The following is a 25,501-nucleotide window of genomic DNA, read 5'->3' on the forward strand; positions in this document are numbered from 1 at the left end:
GAAGAAAAAAGTGCAAAGCTCTATGGTAGCCATGTACTTGGAATGTTCCCTGATGTAGCAAAGAGCCTCTCACACAGAGGAGTGTGAATCAGGGGAGACAGGCAGGAGGTGAGTCTGGGCCCAGGGCCAGATGATGCAGAGACAAGCCGGCCAAGACAAGTGTCTGGGATTTAGTCACTTGAGATGAGATGCCAGGTTTCTCTGAGTGGTATCGCAGCCCAGTGGTGCGTGGTAAGCCTGCAGCAGGCAATAAATAAACATGCATCTTCTGTAGAGAACTTATAAGCAATGATAAACCCAATCAGAAAACACAGAGAACAGATTAATAGATGCCAGGTGAGTTAGTGATAGGAGGGGGTGGGTGTGGCTATAAAGGGATCACACAGAGATCCTTGTGGTGATGGAGCCGTTCTGTATCTTGATTGTGGTGCAGGTTATGTGAATCTACACAGGTGATAAAATTACAAAGAACTACGCACATACACACACCCACACACAAACTGAGTGTACATAAAACTGTAGACTGTACCAATGTCCATTTCCTGGTTTTGATATTTTATTCCAATTATGCAAGAAGTTACCATGTAGGAAACTTGGTGAAAGGTATACAGGACGTCCATGCACATTTAATTTATTATTATTTTCTGTTAACTTCCTGTGAATTTATAATTACTTCAAAATTAAAAGTAAAAAAAATGTATAACCATGAACATATGATTCTTAACCATATGAGTGATGAAATACTCTTCCCATGGGGCAGGCTACTCCCCCCCACCAACTCTTGGTGCTCACTGTTTACAGCCTACAACTTATGTTTAATGTTCTTTGTTTAAACCTTTGTCTGCTAAGAGCTTGGGTAGTGGATACAGTGAACTTAGGTTTTAATATCGTTCAAGATATAGATATAGCTAGGGGTTTATTTAAACTACTATAAACTTTCTATCATATAGTTGTTTTACATATGAGGCTCCATACTTTGATAAACAATATGCTAACAATATTTTTTTATTAGCAGGGAGAGAATTGTTACAAAATGTAGTAAGTAGCTTTAAAAAATAAACATAATGGAAGACTAAGAAATTAAAGGCAGTATGTGAAACTTTGTTATGTAGTCTTATAAATTCTTAGAGTTTTTTATTTGATGTTCTTAAATTATCTAGGCAATAATCATATATAAATGATACTGTTTATCTCTTTTCATTTAATATTTATAACACTTGTGTCTTTTAAAATTTTATTGCATTGGTTAGGAAATCTCGTACAGTGGTATGTCATTGCATGTTAGCTGGTATCCCTGCCTTGTTTCTGACTTAAATATCTAGAGTTTTTCACTTCTAAATATGATTTGGTTGTGATTTATGTTAGATGGCATTTATTAAGTAAGGGAGTTTGTTTATTTTGGGGGGGATTTGTATATTTGATTATTCATGGCTATGGAATTTATATGTAAATAAATTTATATATAAATAAATAAATTTATATATAAATAATATAAATAATTTATATATTATATCATATATATTATACCATATTATACCATGTATTATATCATTATACATACATATATGTATATACATATATATTTACTGAAATTAGTTTTTTTTTTAACATCTTTATTGGAGTATAATTGCTTTACAATGGTGTGTTAGTTTCTGTTTTATAACAAAGTGAATCAGTTATACATATACATATGTTCCCATATCTCTTCCCTCTTGCATCTCCCTGCCTCCCGCCCTCCCTATCCCATACCTCTAGGTGGTCACAAAGCACAGAGCTGATCTCCCTGTGCTATGCTTCCCACTAGCTATCTATTTTACTTTGGTAGTGTATATGTGTCCATGCCACTCTCTCTCTTTGTCACAGCTTACCCTTCCCCCTCCCCATATCCTCAAGTCCATTCTCTAGTAGGTCTGTGTCTTTATTCCTGTCTTGCCACTAGGTTTTTCATGACCTTTTTTTTTTTTTTCCCTTAGATTCCATATATATGTGTTAGCATACTGTGTTTGTTTTTCTCTTTCTGACTTACTTCACTCTGTATGACAGACTCTAACTCCATCCACCTCATGACAAATAACTCCATTTCGTTTCTTTTTATGGCTGAGTAATATTCCATTGTATATATGTGCCACATCTTCTTTATCCATTCATCTGTCGATGGACACTTAGGTTGCTTCCATGTCCTGGCTATTGTAAATAGAGCTGCAATGAACATTTTGGTACATGACTCTTTTTGAATTATGGTTTTCTCAGGGTATATGCCCAGTAGTGGGATGCTGCGTCGTATGGTAGTTTTATTTTTAGTTTTTTAAGGAACCTCCATACTGTTCTCCATAGTGGCTCTATCAATTTACATTCCCACCAACAGTGCAAGAGTGTTCCCTTTTCTCCACACCCTCTCCAGCATTTATTGTTGGTAGATTTTTTGATGATGGCCATTCTGACCGGTGTGAGGGGATACCTCATTGTAGTTTTGATTTGCATTTCTCTAATGATTAACGATGTTGAGCATTCTTTCATGTGTTTGTTGGCAATCTGTATATCTTCTTTGGAGAAATGTCTATTTAGGTCTTCTGCCCATTTTTGGATTGGGTTGTTTGTTTTTTTGTCATTGAGCTGCATGAGCTACTTGTAAACCTTGGAGATTAATGCTTTGTCAGTTGCTTCATTTGCAAATATTTTCTCCCATTCTGAGGTTTGTCTTTTGGTCTTGTTTATGGTTTCCTTTGCTGTGCAAAAGCTTTTAAGTTTCATTAGGTCCCATTTGTTTATTTTTGTTTTTATTTCCATTTCTCTAGGAGCTGGGTCAAAAAGGATCTTGCTGTGATTGATGTCATAGAGTGTTCTGCCTATGTTTTCCTCTAAGAGTTTGATGGTGTCTGGCCTTACATTTAGGTTTTTAATCCATTTTGAGTTTATTTTTGTGCATGGTGTTAGGGAGTGTTCTAATTTCATACTTTTACATGTACCTGTCCAGTTTTCCCAGCACCACTTATTGAAGAGGCTGTCTTTTCTCCACTATATATGCTTGCCTCCTTTATCAAAGATAAGGTGATCTTATGTGCATGGGTTTATCTCTGGGCTTTCTATCCTGTTCCATTGATCTATATTTCTGTTTTTGTGCCAGTACCAAACTGTCTTGATTACTGTAGCTTTGTAGTATAGTCTGAAGTCAGGGAGCCTGATTCCTCCAGCTCCATTTTTCGTTCTCAAGATTGCTTTGGCTCTTCGGGGTCTTTTGTGTTTCCATACAAATTGTGAAATTTTTTGTTCTAGTTCTGTGAAAAATGCCATTGGTAGTTTGATAGGGATTGCATTGAATCTGTAGATTGCTTTGGGTAGTAGAGTCATTTTCACAATGTTGATTCTTCCAATCCAAGAACATGGTATATCTCTCCATCTATGTGTATCATCTTTCATCAGTGTCTCATAATTTTCTGCATACAGGTCTTTTGTCTCCTTAGGTAGGTTTATTCCTAGGTATTTTATTCTTTTTGTTGCAGTGGTAAATGGGAGTGTTTTCTTAATTTCACTTTCAGATTTTTCATCATTAGTATATAGGAATGCAAGAGATTTCTGTGCATTAATTTTGTATCCTGCTACTTTCCCAAATTCATTGATTAGCTCTAGTAGTTTTCTGGGAGCATCTTTAGGATTCTCTATGTATAGTATCATGTCATCTGCAAACAGTGACAGCTTTACTTCTTTTCCAATTTGAATTCCTTTTATTTCTTTTTCTTCTCTGATTGCTGTGGCTAACACTTCCAAAACTATGTTGAATAATAGTGGTGAGAGTGGGCAACCTTGTCTTGTTCCTGATCTTAGAGGAAATGGTTTCAGTTTTTCACCATTGAGGACGATGTTGGCTGTGGGTTTGTCATATATGGCCTTTATTTTGTTGAGGAAAGTTCCCTCTATGCCTACTTTCTGCAGGGCTTTTATCATAAATGGGTGTTGAATTTTGTCGAAAGCTTTCTCTGCATCTATTGAGATGATCATATGGTTTTTCTCCTTCAATTTGTTAATATGGTGTATCATGTTGATTGATTTGCATATATTGAAGAATCCTTGCATTCCTGGAATAAACTCCACTTGATCATGGTGTATGATCCTTTTAATGTGCTGTTGGATTCTGTTTGCTAGTATTTTGTTGAGGATTTTTGTATCTATGTTCATCAGTGATATTGGCCTGTAGTTTTCTTTCTTCGTGACACCTTTGTCTGGTTTTGGTATCAAGGTGATGGTGGCCTCGTAGAATGAGTTGGGGAGTGTTCCTCCCTCTGCAATATTATGGAAGAGTTTGAGAAGGATAGGTGTTAACTCTTCTCTAAATGTTTGATAGAATTTGCCTGTGAAGCCATCTGGTCCTGGGCTTTTGTTTGTTGGAAGATTTTTAATCACAGTTTCAATTTCAGTGCTTGTGATTGGCCTGTTCATATTTTCTATTTCTTCCTGGTTCAGTCTCGGCAGGTTGTGCATTTCAAAGAATTTATCCATGTCTTCCAGGTTGTCCATTTTATTGGCATAGACTTGCTTGTAGTAATCTATCATGATCGTTTGTATTTCTGCAGTGTCAGTTGTTACTTCTCCTTTTTCATTTCTAATTCTATTGATTTGAGTCTTCTCCCTTTTTTTCTTGATGAGTCTGGCTAATGGTTTATCAATTTTGTTTATGTTGTCAAAGAACCAGCTTTTAGTTTTATTGATCTTTGCTATGTTTTCCTTCATTTCTTTTTCATTTATTTCTGATCTGATCTTTATGATTTCTTTCCTTCTGCTAACTTTGGGGTTTTTTGTTCTTCTTTCTCTAATTGCTTTAGGTACAAGGTTAGGTTGTTTATTCGAGATGCTTCCTGTTTCTTGAGGTAGGCTTGTATTGTTATAAACTTCCCTCTTAGAACTGCTTTTGCTGCATCCCATAGGTTTTGGGTCATGGTGTCTCCACTGTTATTTGTTTCTAGGTATTTTTTGATTTCCCCTTTGATTTCTTCAGTGATCACTTTGTTATTAAGTAGTGTATTGTGTAGCCTCCATATGTTTGTATTTTTTACAGATCTTTTCCTGTAATTGATATCTAGTCTCATAGCATTGTGGTCGGAAAAGATACTTGATATGATTTCAATTTTCTTAAATTTACCAAGGCTTGATTTGTGCCCCAAGATATGATCTATCCTGGAGAATGTTCCATGAGCACTTGAGAAAAATGTGTATTCTGTTGTTTTTGGGTGGAATGTCCTATAAATATCAATTAAGTCCATCTTGTTTAATGTATCATTTAAAGCTTGTGTTTCCTTATTTATTTTCATTTTGGATGATCTGCCCATTGTTGAAAGTGGGGTGTTAAAGTCCCCTACTATGATTGTGTTACTGTCGATTTCCCCTTTTATGGCTGTTAACATTTGCCTTATGTACTGAGGTGCTCCTATGTTGGGTGCATAAATATTTACAATTGTTCTACCTTCTTCTTGGATCGATCCCTTGATCATTATATAGTGTCCTTCTTTGTCTCTTGTAATAGTCTTTATTTTAAAGTCAATTTTGTCTGATATGAAAATTGCTACTCCAGCTTTCTTTTGATTTCCATTTGCATGGAATATCTTTTTCCATCCCCTCACTTTCAGTCTGTATGTGCCCCTAGGTCTGAAGTGGGTCTCTTGTAGACAGCATATATATGGGTCTTGTTTTTGTATCCATTCAGCCAGTCTATGTCTTTTGGTTGGAGCATTTAATCCATTTACATTTAAGGTAATTATCGATATGTATGTTCCTATTCCCATTTTCTTAAATCTTTTGGGTTTGTTATTGTAGGTGTTTTCCTTCTCTTGTGTTTCTTGCCTAGAAAAGTTCCTTTAGCATTTGTTGTAGAGCTGGTTTGGTGGTGCTGAACTCTCTCAGCTTTTGCTTGTCTGTAAAGGTTTTAATTTCTCCATCGAATCTGAATGAGATCCTTGCTGGGTAGAGTAATCTTGGTTGTAGGTTTTTCTCCTTCATCACTTTAAGTATATCCTGTCACTCCCTTCTGGCTTGCAGAGTTTCTGCTGAAAGATCAACTGTTAACCTTATGGGGATTCCCTTGTGTGTTATTTGTTGTTTTTCCCTTGCTGCTTTTAATATGTTTTCTTTATATTTAATTTTTGATAGTTTGATTAGTATGTGTCTTGTCGTGTTTCTCCTTGGATTTATCCTGTATGGGACTCTCTGTGCTTCCAGGACTTGATTAACTATTTCCTTTCCCATATTAGGGAAGTTTTCAGCTATAATCTCTTCAAATATTTTCTCAGTCCCTTTCTTTTTCTCTTCTTCTGGGACCCCTATAATTCGAATGTTGGTGCGTTTAATGTTGTCCCAGAGGTCTCTGAGACTGTCCTCATTTCTTTTCATTCTTTTTTCTTTATTCTGCTCTGCAGTAGTTATTTCCACTATTTTATCTTCCAGGTCACTTACCCGTTCTTCTGCCTCAGTTATTCTGTTATTGATCCCTTCTAGAGTATTTTTAATTTCATTGATTGTGTTTTCATCGTTGCTTGGTTCCTCTTTAGTTCTTCTAGGTCCTTGTTAAATGTTTCTTGCATTTTGTCTATTCTATTTACAAGATTTTGGATCATCTTTACTATCATTATTCTGAGTTCTTTTTCAGGTAGATTGCCTATTTCCTCTTCATTTGTTCGGTCTGGTGTGTTTTTATCTTGCTCCTTCATCTGCTGTGTGTTTTTTTGTCTTCTCATTTTGCTTATCTTACTGTGTTTGGGGTCTCCTTTTCACAGGCTGCAGGTTCGTACTTCCTGTTGTTTTTGGTATCTGTCCCCAGTGGGTAAGGTTGGTTCAGTGGGTTGTGTAGGTTTCCTGGTGGAGGGGACTAGTGCCTGTGTTCTGGTGGATGAGCCTGGATCTTGTCTTTCTGGTGGGCACGTCCACGTCTGGTGGTGTGTTTTGGGGTGTCTGTGGCCTTATTATGATTTTAGGCAGCCTCTCTGCTAATGGATGGGGCTGTGTTCCTGTCTTGCTAGTTGTTTGGCATAGGGTGTCCAGCACTGTAGCTTGCTGGTCGTTGCGTGAAGCTGGGTCTTGGTGTTGAGATGGAGATCTCTGAGAGGTTTTCGCCATTTGGTATTACGTGGAGCTGGGAGGTCTCTTGTGGACCAGTGTCCTGAAGTTGGCTCTCCCACCTCAGAGGCACAGCCCTGATGCCTGGCTGGAGCACCAAGAGCCTTTCATTCACACGGCTCAGAATAAAGGGGAGAAAAAATAGAAAGAACGAAAGAAAGGGTAAAATAAAATAAAGTAAGATAAAATAAAATAAAGCTATTAAAATAAAAAATAAGAAAAGAATTATTAAGAAAAAAATTTTTTTAATTTTTTAAAATAAATTTTTTAATTTTTTAAAATAAAAAATAAGAAAAAATTTATTAAGAAAAAACTTATTAAGAAAAAAATTTTTTTTAATTTTTTAAAATAAAAAATAAGAAAAAAATTATTAAGAAAAAATGTATTAAGAAAAAAAATTTTTTAAGTAAAAAAACAAAACAAAACAAAACGGACGGACCGAACCCTAGGACAAATGGTGAAAGCAAAGCTATACAGACAAAATCTCACCCAGAAGCATACACATACACACTCACAAAAAGAGGAAAAGGGGAAAAAATAATACATCCTGCTCCCAAAGTCCACTTCCTCCATTTGGGATGATTTGTTGTCTATTCAGGTATTCAACAGATGCAGGTAAATCAAATTGTTTGTGGAGCTTTAATCCACTGCGTCTCAGGCTGCTGGGAGAAATTTCCGTTTCTCTTCTTTGTTCACACAGCTCCCGGGGTTCAGCTTTGGATTTGGACCCGCCTCTGCGTGTAGGTTGCCTGAAGGCGTCTGTTCTTCGCTCAGACAGGACGGGGTTAAAGGAGCAGCTGCTTCGGGGGCTCTGGCTCACTCAGGCCGGGGGGAGGGAGGGGTACGGATGCGGGGCTAGCCTGCAGCGGCAGAGGCCAGCATGACGCAGCTTGCGGTGCGCCGTGCGTTCTCCCGGGGAAGTTGTCCCTGGATCACAGGATGCTGGCAGTGGCGGGCTGCACAGGCTCCCAGGAGGGGAGGTGTGGAGAGCGAGCTGTGCTTGCACAGAGGCTTCTTGGTGGCGGCAGCAGCCTTAGCGTCTCATGCCCGTCTCTGGGGTCCGCGCTGATAGCCGCGGCTCGCGCCCGTCTCTGGAGCTCGTTTAGGCGGCGTTCTGAATCCCCTCTCCTTGCGCCCCAGGAAACAAAGAGGCAAGAAAAAGTCTCTTGCCTCTTCGGCAGCTCCAGACCTTTTCCCGGACTCCCTCCCGGCTAGCTGTGGTGCGCTAACCCCTTCAGGCTGTGTTCACACCGCCAACCCCAGTCCTCTCCCCGGGATCCGACTGAAGCCCGAGCCTCAGCTCCCAGCCCCTGCCCGCCCCGGGGGGTGAGCAGACGAGCCTCTCGGGCTGGTGAGTGCTGGTCGGCACGGATCCTCTGTGCGGGAATCTCTCCGCTTTGCCCTCCGCACCCCTGTGGCTGCGCTCTCCTCCGTGGCTCCGAAGCTTCCCCCCTCTGCCACCTGCAGTCTCCACCCGCGAAGGGCCTTCCTAGTGTGTGGAAACCTTTCCTCCTTCACAGCTCCCTCCCACTGGTGCAGGTCCCGTCCCTATTCTTTTGTCTCTGTTATTTCTTTTTTCTTTTGTCCTACCCAGGTACGTGGGGAGTTTCTTGCCTTTTGGGAGGTCTGACATCTTCTGCCAGCGTTTAGTGGGTGTTCTATAGGAGCAGTTCCACGTGTAGATGTATTTCTGATGTATCTGTGGGGAGGAAGGTGATCTCCGCGCCTTACTCTTCCGCCATCTTCTCCTCCTCCCCCTGAAATGAGTTTTTGAGTCTCCTCCCTGAAGTGTTCATGTAGTAAGTTAAATTAACAGATATACCAATGTTGAACCATCTTTGCATTTTTAGGGAAAAACATTCACTCTTTTAATTTTCAAATTCTTTTAATATTTTAATGTGCTGCTGAATTAAATTTGCAGCTTCTTTTAATATTTTAATGCATTGCTGGGTAAAATTCACAGTACCATGGACATAATAGAAAAAAGAATATTTGGGGATGATTATCATTTGGATTTTTGCATATTCATTTGTAAGTACAATTTCATTTTATAAGACTTTTTTTTCCCTCTGATGTTCTCTAGCATCAGGTTATAACATGCAAAATGGGACCAGTTATATGGTGAGAGTGGAAATTTAATATGGAGTGTAGAGAGTAACTTCAGAGTGTTGAGAAGCCCAGGCTTGCATCCCACCAAGATGTGTATAATTGGCCAAAAGGCAGCAAGAGGTTCCTACATACCTGGAACCTTAAAAAATGAGACACCAGGAAAAAAAAAAAGGAGAGGGCCTGGCAGACCAACTTGACAATTGTGCTCAGGTTATTGCACCTTTTTCAGAATTTCTCATTCTGTCCCTGATCTTTTTTCTTCTGGGAATACCTATCTTATGTACAACGGGTACTAAGCACATGGATGCCTAATTACATACCTGTTTTGTAATAGTCCCTAGTTTTTATGTGTAAATCTAGTTCATCTGCTCAAATTATAAGGTCAACAAGATACGGGATTATGTGGTCTCTTCTCTGGCACTTTGTAACAATGCCTAGAAAAAGGAGTGGGTGTTCATAACTGTTTTGCCTTGAAGAATCAGGCTGGGAGATGGGAAGGGGGATTTAGTGGTTCTCCATTTTATTGCAATTTCAGCTCAGTTGGCATGGCTTATTTGACAGTGATTTGTGTTAAGTAGGTACTTTCTGCTTCCAGAATATTTCCTTTTGTGATGAATATAGTCTCCTTTTAACATGACACTGCTTATTGCTAAGAGGTTACAAAAGGTGAGTGGCCTAATGTGGACACTTGCACACTGCTTCTATTTAAATTTTTGGACTTTGGAGTCATTAACAAATAAATGTAACATTCTGACTTTTGATGCTGTCTCTATTAACCTCATTCTTTGTTCCACTAGCCATGTTTCACTCCATGTCTTAGTATCTTTTTTCTAAAACCTACACTGGCTAATCTCAGACCCTAAGAATCTGTTACTGATTAGTTCTTCCATCTACTGTGTTTTTACTGGTGTGGACTCATATTCCTTTTCTTGATCAGTCACCTGAATTTATTTTTTTAAGTTATGTGTGTTTTAGGTTTTTTTTTTTTAAATCTCTGATGATTTTCTATTTTTTTCAAAGTTTTCGATTACAAAACAACCATTGTAATTTATGAACATAAGGCTTCCTTCTAATTTGCAGGGGGAACTTTTAAACCAACCTGATTCTACAGATAACTTCTTATTCTTTAAGTTGGTACATAAGCAGGGTCATCGGCAGCATAAACTGCATTATTGTGTGAATTAGAAAAAGTCTCCCCCTCTGGGTAGAAGTATTAGAAAGAGATACCGTCTGGGCATAAACCACAGAGTGTAGTTTGGCAGGAGGATCACAGGCTGGATTTCAGCTCCTACTTGACCCCTTGGTTGACTCAACCTGTATAACCCTATATAGAACCCTGTAAATCAGGATTCTTTGGGTACCTTCATACTCTTTCAGATGTTCATCAAATATTTGCTACTAATTCCTTTTTATTTAATACCTGGGTTAGAATTGAAATTCATATAACCACATTCATTCATTGGTATATTTATTCAAAATTTGTTGCACGCCAACTATCTGCTTGTCAGTGTTGGAGGGGCTAGAGTTACAGTGGTGAGCAGGTCAGATAGAATGGCTGTTCTTGTGGAATCTGTTGCTGCACTTGGCAGTCAGTGTTAAGTAGAGAGGACAAAGTTGGTTATTGTCTGGTGGCCTGGAAGATGTGGTCCTGTCTTTGTTCTCACGATAAGAAATATGTCGGAGAGCAGGAATGGTAGTGTTAGGAGTCTGTGTCCTGTTTGGATTCTGTTTGGCCAGAATGGATGCAAGATGATTCTGGATGGGTAACACTTTTGTCCTCAGTTGAGGTGACTCATTATTCTCTGTAATGCTGCATAGGAAGCTCCTGAAGGCTGACTTTCATGTCAAGTTGCCTATTCTACTTTAAAGATCTCTAGCTGCCAAAGGTCTGAAACTTTTCTGAGCAACCATGCTTACTGTTCTTTCAGGGTCCCCTCCACCAAAAAAATAGTCATGATAAACATGTCTTACCTTTGAACTTCACCAGACTGAACAAAACAGTATTTGTTAGAGAGCCTCAATTAAGATATACAAACATTAAAAAAAAAAAATTGTTGCGTGCAACTGTATCTCATTTTATGATATAAAAAAAATCTATATTACTTTGGAAAATTCAGTTCACCCTCCCTTTTAAAAATACGTAGGAACACTTTCAGAATTAATGTTTATTTGTATTTAAATAAGCTATGAGTACATCCATACTGCTTTTAATATAAAATCATCTAACTGTGTTTTTAAATTAAATAATTGTTATCTCATTATTTTTGTTGCTTTTTCTCTCAAATTAAGACTTCATAGAAAGCAACTGTAATATTTTAAAACATAAATCACTGTCTTTTTGATATTATAACCTGTTTTGCTCTGATGATATATTTAAATGTGCAAAAAATTGGAGTATGCAACTTCTCAAGACAGCTTTTTAATAACTTGACTACTGTCTAAACAAAAAAAAAATTTGTAAAATTCTATGGCATTTCAACTGTTTTAAATGTCTGTATTCTCTGTATGCATCAGAATTCTACCAGAGAATAGCATATTGTATTAGTTAATGTATTATCTCCTGATTATTGCAAAAAAAAAAAATCAGCATGTAGATTCCAACTTCAAGCAAAACACAGGTATTGAGAAGCACTGTAGTCAAATTAAAAAGATAGATTCCAACCTACAGCCATGAAAATGTGCACTGAATTCAAGAATTTCAGAGCCTTGAGCTGGAAGAGTCTAACATGGTCAAGAAAAGGGAAAACCAGAATCACACTGGCTGGGTTCAGGTCGTGCCTCTGCTTTTGCTAATTATAGAAGCTGGGGCAGAAGTTTAAAATTTCAGTTGTCTCACTGGAAACTGGAGATACTAGTAGTACTTGTCTCATAGAATATTTTGCTAATTGAACCAGAATATACTTGTAGACTGCTTAGTCTACAAACTTAAGGTCAATATGTGCTCTAGTCCATGCCTTCCCAAAGGGGATGATATTGCCCCCAAGGGGACAAAAAAAGGTTCTTGGGGTGAAAAAAAATCTTACACTTTTTACATATAAAGTATATGTATATAAAACTTACTTACACACAGTATATTTGTAGTGTGAAAATGTTACAGGGTAAAAAGGGAAAATAAGGGAAAAAATGTTTTCAAATGCTCCTTGAGGAGGAGATAACATAACAAAGGTGAGAAGCATTGGATAGTCTCTTTATTTTACAGAAGATCAAATGCTAAACAATTTGCCCAATTTACACAGGTAGTGGTAGACTTTCAGTTTAATGGATTTTAATGATAGTATTGATATTTGGCCAATTGGCTTTTCAAAATCATACTCCACAAATTATTCAGAACATTGACTCCCTGACCTGCTAATCATAAAGATTTTCAAAGATATAAGTCCTTACTGTACTCTCTGCTACCCCCTTCCCAATCCTGACCCAGTTCTTCTGAGTTGGGTCTACCTTAGACCCCACTGGTTTATCCAAGTGGGAAGCTACTACTTTATAATATTGGCCTTGACATAGTGAAGAGCTATAGAAAGTAGGACTTGTAATGTATGAATAGGCCTGGGAGGAAAAGAACTTTCATTCAGTTTTGCAATGCAGGGGTTTTGGTTTGTAATTTTTGTGTTACTTCTAAAAATGTATAATACAATTTCTCATACAAAAGAATGAACTATTCTGCATTTAAAAATGTTTTAGGGGGTGTCTCATTCCTTTCACTACTTAAGAACCTGGTGAATCCCATGAGCCTTCCTTTGAAGTCAGATTAACTTGTTCAGTCTAAAACAATTTGCAAATTTAAAGCAGTGTATGCTAACAAGGCTATCAGGTTCAGTGAGCCCTTTTCTTTCCCTTCCTTTAAAAACAAGATGGTGCACATATTTGTTTTAGAGAGCAATAGTTCTTTCTTGGCTCTCTAAAATAATCACATATTTCCCCTTTTGTTTTATGGCCCCTTAGGAATGGCTTTAAGCTTTGGAGTTTGTGATGTTCTTGGAGGACTGTGTCACCTCAGAGAACATGGATTTCCCCTTCTTGTAACCATTATTTAAAATGTCCATTGAGTTATTCCTGGGTTGAAACATCCACCTTCTATATCCACCTAAATCAGACCTTCTAAATCAGGTGAAGGCCTTTCTTGCCGATGGAGTAACAGGGCATCCTGTGACCAGTACCGAAGTCTGGGAGACCTAGGTCTGCTTTCTTTTGCCACCTTCTGACCTTTCTTACCAGGTCTTCCTGTTCCCTGTTCCTGCTCTCTGACACATTCCTATCTCAACCACGTTGTTTTTTTTGTTTGTTTGTTTGTTTGTTTGTTTGTATTTTTAATATATCCTTTTTCTTTCCAATTCTTGCCCAATGGACTTAGGGACGTTTTACGGTCACCTCTGTTTTTCCTCAGTTGATGGGTTGGATATGGTTGATACGGAAAAAGAACTGGGCTAGTGACGCTATGTGTACCCAGTGGAGGGTGAGCTTTACAGCCCTCCTTCTCCAAGTTCCAAGCTGCCTTAATGGCTTCTTTGGTCATCCTTTGCTCTTTAAGAAAATCTAGGGGTGGGCTGCTTATCGTGAACTCATTGTAATAACTTAAGAATGACTTTAATCTTAAATTTTATTTTTTATAAATGTATTTATTTATTTTTATTTTATTTTTGGCTGCATTGGGTCTTCGTTGCTGCGCGCAGGCTTTCTCTAGTTGCAGTGAGTGGGGGCTACTCTTTGTTGTGGTGCACAGGCTTCTCTTTGCTGTGGCTTCTCTTGTTTTGGAGCATGGGCTCTAGGTGCGCAGGCTTCAGTAGTTGTGGCACGTGGGCTCAATAGTTGTGGCTCACGGGCTCTAGAGGACAGGCTCCGTAGTTGTGGCACATGGGCTTAGTTGCTCCCTGGCGTATGGGACCTTCCCGGACCAGGGCTCGAACCCGTGTCCCCTGCATTGGCAGGCAGATTCTTAACCACTGCGCCACCAGGGAAGTCCCTCTAATCTTAAATTTTAAGATGAAAATAGTCATTATAATTTAGTTTCATTCTCTCCATCAAACCTTTAGTAATCATTTTAAGTATCTTTCAGAATCACATCAAAAACACCCACCTTGCTCCTCATTTTCCTCTAAAACACCTACCTTTCCTGAGGTTTGGCCTTTAATACTGATATTTTTAAACCTATTTTTTTCATTTTATTTCTCTTTAAGAATTTTTCAGAAGAGGACATAGTGTTCACTTATTCATTTTCCTAATTAAATAGTCTGAGAAACGATCAGAAAGAAATTCTCAAAAGAAGATGTGGTACATATATACAATGGAATATTAGCCATAAAAAAAGAATAAAATAATGCCATTTGGAGCGACATGGATGGATCTAGTGATTGTCATACTGAGTGAAGTAAGTCAGAGAAAGACAAATATCATATGATATCACTTATATGTGGAATCTAAAAAAATGGTACAAATGAACTTATTTACAAAACAGAAACAGAATCACAGATGTAGAAAGCAAACTTATGGTTACCAAGAGGGAAAGGGTGGGGGGAGGGATAAACTGGGAGATTGGGATTGACATGTACACACTACTATATATAAAATAGATGACTAATAAGAACCTACTGTATAGCACAGGGAACTCTACTCAGTACTCTGTAATGACTATATGGGAAAAGAATCTGTAAAAGAGTGAAGATATATATGTGTGTGTGTTTAACTGATTCACTTTGCTGTACAGCAGAAACTAACATGACATTCTAAATCAAATATACTCCAATAAAATTAATTAAAAAAAGAGGAACAGAGGAGAGAATATATCATAAAGAAATATATGAATATAGGGCTGAAGGCTACTGTGTTTCTCCCCTAATTTTGTAATTGTTGGATATTGATCTAATTACTTTCTAAAACTGAACACATACTTCATTTATTTTGTCCATTTTTATTCTGAATATTGTTTTCCATCTTTACTTATCATGTTGTTACTCTGTAGCATTAGGAAAATCACTAGTTGATAGGTATTTTCTAATTCACTATGTGAAATGGATGAAATTTGGAAAATTTTTTGACATGTGGCCAAATTTCACATAATTCCTGCAATTAGAAATAATTATTTTTAGATATTATATTTATGGTACATACATACACATCCTCCTGCCAAACTGTATTGCACAGTACTTTGCCAAGAGAGTCACAATATGGCTAAAATTAAGCTTTATTAGATATAATAGGATGAGATGTGATTTAATTCTTTAAGCTGCCTGTAAGTGCTAGAAGACATATTTGCTTTTATTCTAACCACTAAGTTAAAAGAATGATGCATTATTTTGCAAATCCCAGTGGCAAAAGGCATTTGAAATAATACATGAAGCTTCTTGAAGGAAGATAGCTTTCTGGTTGAAACTGTAATATTATTTATCTTTCCCCTTCAACTGTTTGACTCCTTCAGTTTGTAGAAGCCTATTTATTTTAGCAGTTAGGTGGATTGAATTTCTACCAAGTCAGTATGCTCCCTAAATGAACATGTCAGAGGCAATACTGTTTCTCAAAAACCATTTAGAAAGCAGCATTTTTACGTAAGTAGGCTCTTTCATTATTTTTGAATTAACTCTGAGCAAATGCTGTTTATATTATGATTTCCTGGACACCCTGTGGAACGAGGGGGTTCTGAGTTTTGAGTGAGAATTCCCTTTGGGTTTGACAGGGCCTGCGTTTGATTTGGAAAATTGAAGTGAATATAACTTTTTGGTCTAAGTTCTTTGTGAAGGCTGATGTCTTTCTGCAAATCAAATATCTTATGTAAAAGCAACTGAAGATAGAATGCACGGGTACTCAGGTACCCCTAAGATAGAAAGCAGACAAAATCATCTGGGTTTTAAGAGTTCCCAGGAAGTAGCATCACCTTTACTTTCTTTTCATCTCTACCTCCCTGAAAGTACTGGAAAAAAATCAATATGTTTGACTAATTTCTTGCCCATGATCAAGATCTTTCTTTCTGTTCTGAGGGAAAGCTGAGTTCCATTATGCCATGGCAGAATTACCTGATACACTTGCTAAATTTTTAAAGACTCATTTGATGTTTCATCTGATAATAGACATATTAAAAAATAAGAAAATGCCATTGGCTCCTGTGATAACATTTTTTACTCTAAGCAAACATAACTCATTTTTTACATAAAATACAGAGGGTACCTAGTTATTAATTATAATTAACTAATGATGATGATTATGCAATTTCCATTTAATTTCTTTTTGAGGCATTAAATGGCATTGAAATTTAGATCTTACAAAATGGCCAGCAGTAGGAGTGGGGGGGTAATATACTCTTATTGAATCTTTGTCAACTTATTTCTGTGTTGATTCAAATTAGTTTGGATCAGAGCTTAATTTAGTTTCAAAGAAGGAAATGTGAAGGCGCTCATTTTTCTTTACAGTGGTGGTCACATGCTAATGATCACAACAGGCATTTTTCTTCTTAATTACAAATCATTTCGATTGAATTTGTATGTTCATCTAAAATCACTTTGTCCTTAAGGAAAATCATGAACTATGCACATTTCTAGAATTAAGAACAGTTTTTTCTTTAACATTAAATATATCAACTCCAGCATATTCCCACCCCCTTTGTTAATTAGCATTCTGTTCATGGAGTAATTCATTATTTAAGGTGACTTTGCAATCATTAGTAGCAGACTTGCACATTTCTTGTAAGGCAGGTCAATTTAATAATTTCTTATTGCAAATGAAAAATTCCAGGTTAGGCACTGAAATATTCAAAGCATTAATGACTACTGCATATGTACAATCACTTATCAGACTGTAATATATTCCCTAGCTTTAGAAAGCTACTGCTATGTAGTGATCTCAGTTGATCTGAGTTAAAAGTTACTTTGTCTCTTTAACACTTTGTGGCCATGAGAGGTCTTTATAGGGACTAACACTGCAGCCTACAAAACCTAAATAGCCTAGAAAACCTTGGGTAATTGCTTACCTAGTCAGGCAATTGGTCAACACAGGAATGGCAGAAGGTGTCAAGGTGACATGGTCTAAGGCAGCTGGAGAAAGTTGGACCAGCATAGACCTTCACTGAATAGGTACACTGATTGCAGCAGGGATCCATTGCATTAGAGCAGACAGTTATTAGCAAATAGAAATAAAGTTGTTTCAGTCAGTATATCTAGAGAAAGGATTTCAGGTGACTAGAAAAGCAGCTCCTCTTCCCACAAACATCATGGCTGGAGTTTGGTCAAGAAGAATTGAGGGCTCAGTAGAGAGTAAACTACCCAGAACATCCAATTTGAGGTGGTTCAGGTATGCTCCCCTACCCCGCCCACCTCCCAGGATAATTTTATTACATCATGAACAGCTCCAAATAAAAGAACAGTTGTTTAATAAAGTGGAGCACATTTTGGTCTCACTACCTTCTGCTTCGTCAGGGAGGTGTGGGATGGAGCTTGAAGGAGTATTGAAGTGACAATAAAGTAGGAGAGGAATTTGGATTTTGTTTAAAGGGTTAAACAGCCTGCAACCTTCATGAATGTCTTGGATCTGTCATGTCACTAGTTGCCTCCATTGTGGTCACTGTGATTCATAAACAAAATATGCTTGGTACGAATGACCTCATCTGTTCTGTCTGATGCCTTCATTCCATGGAAGGAAAACCAAGAGGAACAGGTGGAGGTGAGTCAGCCACCAGGGACACGCTCAGGTCTTGCTCTGCCTTGGACTGGCTGAGTGAACTTGGAGAAACCACCTAAGGTCTTTGGAGTTCAGTTTTTCAGTAAACGTGGTGAATTAAACTAAATTAGCTCTAAAGCTCCCCTTCTAGCTCTAAGAGTCAATAGGCGTAGCGATATCCTGTGTTCACTTTTCTTGGGGAGTTGACTACCTAAGTGGTCTGAAGCTGGTAAGTGCTTCATGACTTACTCATGATTTATTTCTAGAACAAATGTATCCCAGGGGGCTGAAATAGAGAAAAGTTGACCCAAGCCCATTGATTCAATGCCTAAATGAAGCATCTTAGACATGTCCCTGAGACTGGAAGAATTTATTGACATGGATTAAGATCTACTGTCTTTCAAAGCAGCAGGTGCTGAAGAGGCATGAGTGCTCTGACAAATGGCCTCACTCCCACCCCTGGGCCTCCAATTATGTCGCTTAGTAGCCTCCAGGGAAATCCCCCCATTCCTCACCAGCACACCATGTCTCTCCCTAATTTCATATCTTAGTACCATTAGCCCTAATGTCCAACAGTCAATTGATTGACAGTTAAGTATTTATCAAAGGGGACCTTAGGGGACTTAACCCCTCACCTCCCAATAATCATCAACAGCTCTCCAAAAATAAACCAAATAAACATAATATCTGTAAAAACATTGTCCTTGACAAATGCAGCTTCAGGACAAGTTTCCCAGTCTCTTTCCAACTGCACTACCAACCCTAAGGCTTAACTGCCTTCTGGACAGTTAAGCCATTCTGGTGCTTATAACGAGATTTAGTTCAGACCTGCTGTGAGCCTAGGTATTGCGCTGGTGGATCGACCAGTTTCAACTGCAGGGTCCAACCTCAAGTTCAGAGATTGTGGCAGCAAGTGTCTGCTGGGTCTTGGAGCTGAGACGTTTGGGGTACCTTCTCAGCATTGATCATCAGACACTTAAGTTCTGTCTGGTGTTAAAGGGAGACAGCCATGGCAAAGGAAAGAGAAGCAGCAATAATGGCTTTCTAGTCTTATTGTTGAGGCTCATGGACTCATGAATGCTTAGTACCAACTCACATTGAAAAAGAGGCTCCATGAGGACAAGTGACCTTGTCTGTTTCACTACTAATCTAGCTTCAGCACCTAACACAGTGTTAACTCATGGTAAGTACTTAGCAATGTAGGTTGAATGACTGATGATGAGGCCACATAGAGCAGTGGTTCACAGCACAGATTCTGGAACCAGACCACCTTGTTCCAAATCCTGGCTCCACTGCTTGCTAATTGGGAATGTGAGCAAGTGAGTAAACTGTGTCTCACTTTCCCCATTTTGAAGTAGGAATAATAATAGTATATATCTCAAAGTTATGCAGGATAAATGAATTGATGTTTATAGACAGTGCCTGGCATGCACTATAAATGTTTATTAAACAGCTGGAGTAATCAGTTTACATGCCCCCACTTCCTTTTCCATCATTACTTAGGTTTTGTTTTTGGAACTAAAGTTTGAGTTTGTGAGAACACATGCTAACCAAGCATGGGCCTGGACCGAAACACACTTCTGCCTTAAGACCTCTGGCTGTGCAGCTTTCTATTTACACAATGCTCTAAAGCATCTCTTTCTATGAATCTTGTTAAAATGCTACTTGACTTACCCTTCTCGACTGAGAGTTCCTTGAAAGCAGACACCATCCAATAGGGCCTGATTTAAATGGGTACTCAGTGGTTTTGAAATGAATGCATGATGTACTCAGTGAATGGCTGCTTGTGGGTCTTTTACTCACTCCTGGGGAAGGAATTGCAACCCCCCCCCCATCTCACAGTTTCTTCTTTACCCGTGGTCCATCAGTGTCACATGTACATCCACAGTCCTGGTCACGCCAACCTCCCCACCCAGCTGTTGTTATCTTCAGCACAATCTCTGATCATCACCTCTCCTCAGCCTTTCCAGGAAACCCCTTTACTGTCTCCCAATATCTGCTCTCTCTTCCCTTGCCTGTCTCTTCCACATGGCTTGCAAACTTTGACATTTACGTTAGCAATCTTGCTTTGTTCCTGTCTTTTATTTTAAGTCAGGTCAAATCCTTTTGGTAAACTGTAAAAGAATTAGCTGCAAACAAACCATTATTATCATTTTCCTTTGCAACCTTTTGTTTTTCCCATTCACCCTCATAAACACCTCAAGCCGCTCCACTTATTTCCCCGATGGTTAAAACATCTTCATGACAGTATTTTTTTCATTTTGCTCTTGCTTTGGTTTACATTCAGAGTTCTGCTGGTCACAGCCATGATTTATTTCGATCTGTATCTGATTTAATTCACATCTTATGTAAAGAGTGAGGAAGCAAAGTAGATGGGGTGATTTACCGCCCTATTGTCTCATACCAGTCTCCATCTTTGAAGCACTTCTGAACTGCTTAACGGATGGAAGTGACATATAGGAAATATTTTGACCATAGTACAAGGCAACCCATAAGATAAAACTGTCCGATCTTAAACCATTGGCTCACAAACTCTGAATTGCTCCAAAACCCGCTTAGTGTGGGATCACTCTGTGCAAGTGTAGTCAGGCACTTGGCTGTTCTTTTACTGGGTCATTTTAGGGTATTGCTATCCTGGCTCCTATTATGTTATAATCTCCATGAGAATCAGGAGCCCATCTTCTTCTTCATCTGTGTATTTTCATGATTCTCAGCATGGGTCTGCATAGAGAGGATACTTGATGAGCACCACTGATGGACAGATGATTACTGCCTCCTGCCTTGACCCGGTTCTGGGCATTCTCCGGGCTCAGGTGCATACCAGGAAGAGCTGGAAGGTTCCTAGTTGGCATTTCCTGTGGCTCCGCAGACACTCCTTGTGCCTCTGGGTAGGCTTTCTAATGAAACTGACTTCCAGGGGCTAATTCTGCCACCGCAGTTCCTGATTTTTCTTCTTCTTCTAAAAACCATTTTTCCTCTGTGTCTTCTAGAGGTCCACCCCTCAGGAGAGTAATAGCAGTAGATTGGTTATGCTAAACACCCCACCTTGGGGTTCAATTTTGAATTTTCCACAAGCCAGTCATTTGTATAGTCGAGATAGACTCATCTTGGAACTTCACAAAGCCACTTAATTTTTTTAAACTTCATAACTCTGCATAATTTGTATCTAGGTTTCCAGTCCTCTCTTGGATTCCCAGGGAATACTCTGTCAAACAGGAAACTCAAATGCATGCCCTTTGTCACTGTCTTTTCTTGCCTTTCCTCACCCCAAATCCTAATAATGTGGAGCTAAGTAGTACATATTGGAAGAGTGTTGATATTTTGTTTGCATATAATCTGTTTAACCATAAAGCTGATGTGAGCAAGGCAGGCACACAAATAAATATGGGAAAAATTCTAGGGATGTTCAGAGAATGTGACTCGGGCCATTTTTTTTTTTCCATCCATGCAGTCTCTAGACCCGTGGAAAAGACATTATGTTTGGGACCTGCCCCTTCAGCTTCTCAGCTCTGCAATATCCCTTGCTCTACAGACTGTATAGTATCTTCCTGGTCAGCCTGGGGCTTGTGCATCCATGAAAACTGCCACAATCCTCAGGGAAGAAAAGGTGAGTGCCTTGTTTGTGTGTGCTTCATTTCCTTCCAGTGCACACTATTTATTCTGGTCACTAAATAGCCCCTTAAGTCTGCTTAGGACAATATTTCTTTGTAAAATGTAGATAACCAGCTCAAGTCTGACAGCATTCAGTTATTAAGGAAGCATTGGAGACATTTCTATGGACACAGAATCCTACCTTAGTTGACCTTCCAATTAGGCTCATAGCTGGTGAAGTGACTGTTACTGAAATATGGTATAATTTAACCCCACAAGATATTTGGTCCTGACCAAAATGTCCCTAAGACATTTGTTCCACACCAAAACATCCTTCATATTTGGTCCTGTCCAAAACATCCATGAGCATATTTGTCCCATGCCACATGATTTGATTGGGACCAAATTTCAAGGAGCTTCTGCCATGCACCAAATGTCTTATGGACACTTTGGACTGGATCAAATATCTGCTAACCATAAATTAATGATTTTTTTATATGTAATGGTTATACTGTAGAAATTAGATATGATTTCTGTAATCATATCAAGAAACAATGGTGTTGCATATCTATTTATTATTTTCAGATTCCCAAAGGGTGAATCACATGATGAATTTGATGTTATAGTTCAAATTTTCATGAGGGGCATTTATGTGTGTTGTTTTCTTTTGATGTTGTCCTCAGGCTTAAAGCAAAATCTTCAACCTTTGTGTGCTTGTTTAAATTTGTAACACTATGAGACTAGATATCAATTACAGGAAAAAAAAGTGTAAAAAATACAAATACATGGAGGCTAAACAATACACTACTAAATAACCAAGAGATCACTGAAGAAATCAAAGAGAAATCAAAAAATACCTAGAAACAAATGACAGTGAAAACACGATGCCCCAAAACCTATGGGATGCAGCAAAAGCTGTTCTAAGAGGGAAGTTTATAGCAATACAATCCTACCTTAAGAAACAATTGACAGTGAAAACACGATGCCCCAAAACCTATGGGATGCAGCAAAAGCTGTTCTAAGAGGGAAGTTTATAGCAATACAATCCTACCTTAAGAAACAAGAAACATCTCAAATAAACAACCTAACCTTACACCTAAAGCAATTAGAGAAAGAAGAACCAAAAAAAAAAAAAACCCCAAAGTTAGCAGAAGGAAAGAAATCATAAAAATCAGATCAGAAATAAATGAAAAAGAAATGAAGGAAACCATAGCTAAGATCGATAAAACTAAAAGCTGGTTCTTTGAGAAGATAAACAAAATGGATAAACCGTTAGCCAGACTCATCAGGAAGAAAAGGGAGAAGACTCATATCAATAGAATTAGAAATGAAAAAGGAGAAGTAACAACTGACACTGCCGAAATACAAAGGATCATGAGAGTTTACTATAAGCAACTATATGCCAATAAAATGGACAACCTGGAAGAAATGGACAAATTCTTAGAAAAGCACAACCTTCTGAGACTGAACCAGGAAGAAATAGAAAATATAAACAGACCAATCACAAGCACTGAAATTGAAACTGTGATTAAAAATCTTTCAACAAACAAAAGCCCAGGACCAGATGGCTTCACAGGCGAATTCTATAAAACACTTACAGAAGAGCTAACACCTATCCTTCTCAAACTCTTCCAAAATATAGCAGAGGGAGGAACACTCCCAAACTCATTCTACAAGGCCGCCATCACCCTGATACTAAAACCAGACAAAGATGTCACAATAAAAGAAAACTACAGGCCAAAACCTCTGATGAACATAGATGCAAAAATCCTCATCAAAATACTCGCAAACAGAATCCAACATCATATTAAAAAGATCATACACCATGATTAACTGGGGTTTATGCCAGGAATGCAAGGATTCTTCAATATATGCAAATCAATCAATGTGATACACCATATTAACAAACTGAAGGATAAAAACCATATGATAATCTCAAAAGATGCAGAAAAAGCTTTCAACAAAATTCAACACCCATTTATGATAAAAACCCTCCAGAAGGTAGGCATTGAGGGAGCCTGCCTCAACATAATAAAGGCCATATATGTCAAACACACATCCAACATCATTCTCAATGGTGAAAAACTGAAACCATTTCCTCTAAGATCAGGAACAAGACAAGGTTGCCCACTCTCACCACTATTATTCAACATAGTTTTGGAAGTTTTAGCCACAGCAATGAGAGAAGAAAAAGAAACAAAAGGAATCCAAATCAGAAAAGAAGAAGTAAAACTGTCACTGTTTGCAGATGACATGATACTATACATAGAGAATCCTAAAGATGCTCCCAGGAAACTACTAGAGCTAATCAATGAATTTGGTAAAGTTGCAGGATACAAAATTAATGCACAGAAATCTCTTGCATTCCTATACACTAATGATGAAAAATCTGAAAGAGAAATTAAGGAAACACTCCCATTTACCATTGCAACAAAAAGACTAAAATACGTAGGAATAAACCTACCTAGGGAGACAAAAGACCTGTATGCGGAAAACTATAAGACACTGATGAAAGCAATTAAAGATGATACCAACAGATGGAGAGATATACCATGTTCTTGGAGTAGAAGAATCAACATTATGAAACTGACTCTACTACCCAAAGTAATCTACATATTCAATGCAATCCCTATCAAACTACCACTGGCTTTTTTCACAGAACTAGAACAAAAAAATTCACAATGTGTATGGAAACACAAAAGACTCCTAATAGCCAAAGCAATCTTGAGAAGGAAAAACGGAGCTGGAGGCATCAGGCTCCCTGACTTCAGACTATACTACCAAGCTACAGTAATCAAGACAGTATTGTAGTGGCACAAAAACAGAAATATAGATCAATGGAACAGGATAGAAAGCCCAGAGATAAACCCACACACATAAGGTCACCTTATCTTTGATAAAGGAGGCAAGAATATACAATGGAGAAAAGACAGCCTCTTCAATAAGTGGTGCTGGGAAAACTGGACAGCTACATGTAAAGATGTATCCCTAACACCATACACAAAAATAAACTCAAAATGCATTAAAGACCTAAATGTAAGGCCAGATATTATAAAACTCTTAGAGGAAAACATAGGCAGAACACTCTATGACATAAATTACAGCAAGATCCTTTTGACCCACCTCCTAGAGAAATGGAAATAAAAACAAAAATAAACAAATGGGACCTAATGAAACTTAAAAGCTTTTGCACAGCAAGGGAAACCATAAACAAGATGAAAAGACAACCCTAAGAATGGTAGAAAATATTTGCAAATGAAGCAACTGACAAAGGATTAATCTCCAAAATATACAAGCAGTGCATGGAGCTCAATATCAAAAAAACAAACAACCCAATCCAAAAATGGGCAGAAGACCTAAATAGACATTTCTCCAAAGAAGATATACAGATTGCCAACAAACACATGAAAGGATGCTCAACATTACTAATCATTAGAGAAGTGCAAATCAAAAATACAATGAGGTATCACCTCACACCAGTCAGAATGGCCATGATCAAAAAATCTACCAACAATAAATGCTGGAGAGGGTGTGGAGAAAAGGGAACCCTCTTGCACTCTTGGTGGGAATGTAAATTGATAGAGCCACTATGGAGAACATTATGGAGGTTCCTTAAAAAACTAAAAATACAACTACCATAGTACCCAACAATCCCACTATTGGGCATATACCCTGAGGAAACCATAATTCAAAAAGAGTCATGTACCACAATGTTCATTGCAGCCCTATTTACATTAGCCAAGACATGGAAGCAACCTAAGTGTCCATCAACAGATGACTGGATAAAGAAGATGTGGCACATGTATACAATGGAATATTACTCAGCCATAAAAAGAAACAAAATGAGTTACTTGTAGTGAGGTGGATGGACCTAGAGTCTGTCATACAGAATGAAGTAAGTCAGAAGGAGAAAAACAAATACCATATGCTAACAAATATATATGGAATCTTAAAAAAAAAAAAAAATGGTCAGAAGAACCTAGGGGGTAGGACAGGAATAAAGAAGCAGACGTAGAGAATGGACTTGAGGTCATCGGGAGGGGGAAGGGTAAGCTGGGAC

At 38.2% G+C, this 25,501-nt stretch overlaps 1 protein-coding gene across 4 annotated transcripts in view; it reads left to right on the plus strand.

The window, feature by feature from the left end:
• Positions 1 to 25,501, plus strand: part of THSD7B (thrombospondin type 1 domain containing 7B) — a 1,195,438-nt gene that overhangs the window by 689,962 nt on the left and 479,975 nt on the right. For all 4 annotated transcript variants that reach the window (XM_082464904.1, XM_082464907.1, XM_082464905.1 and 1 more), the window contains one exon: positions 21,302 to 21,457. In XM_082464904.1, the coding sequence (XP_082321030.1) occupies positions 21,302 to 21,457 (156 nt within the window). The remainder of the gene's footprint in view (positions 1 to 21,301; positions 21,458 to 25,501) is intronic.

The sequence above is a fragment of the Balaenoptera physalus genome (assembly GCF_965194825.1).
Source record: "Balaenoptera physalus genome assembly, chromosome: 6".
NCBI lineage: Eukaryota > Metazoa > Chordata > Mammalia > Artiodactyla > Balaenopteridae > Balaenoptera > Balaenoptera physalus.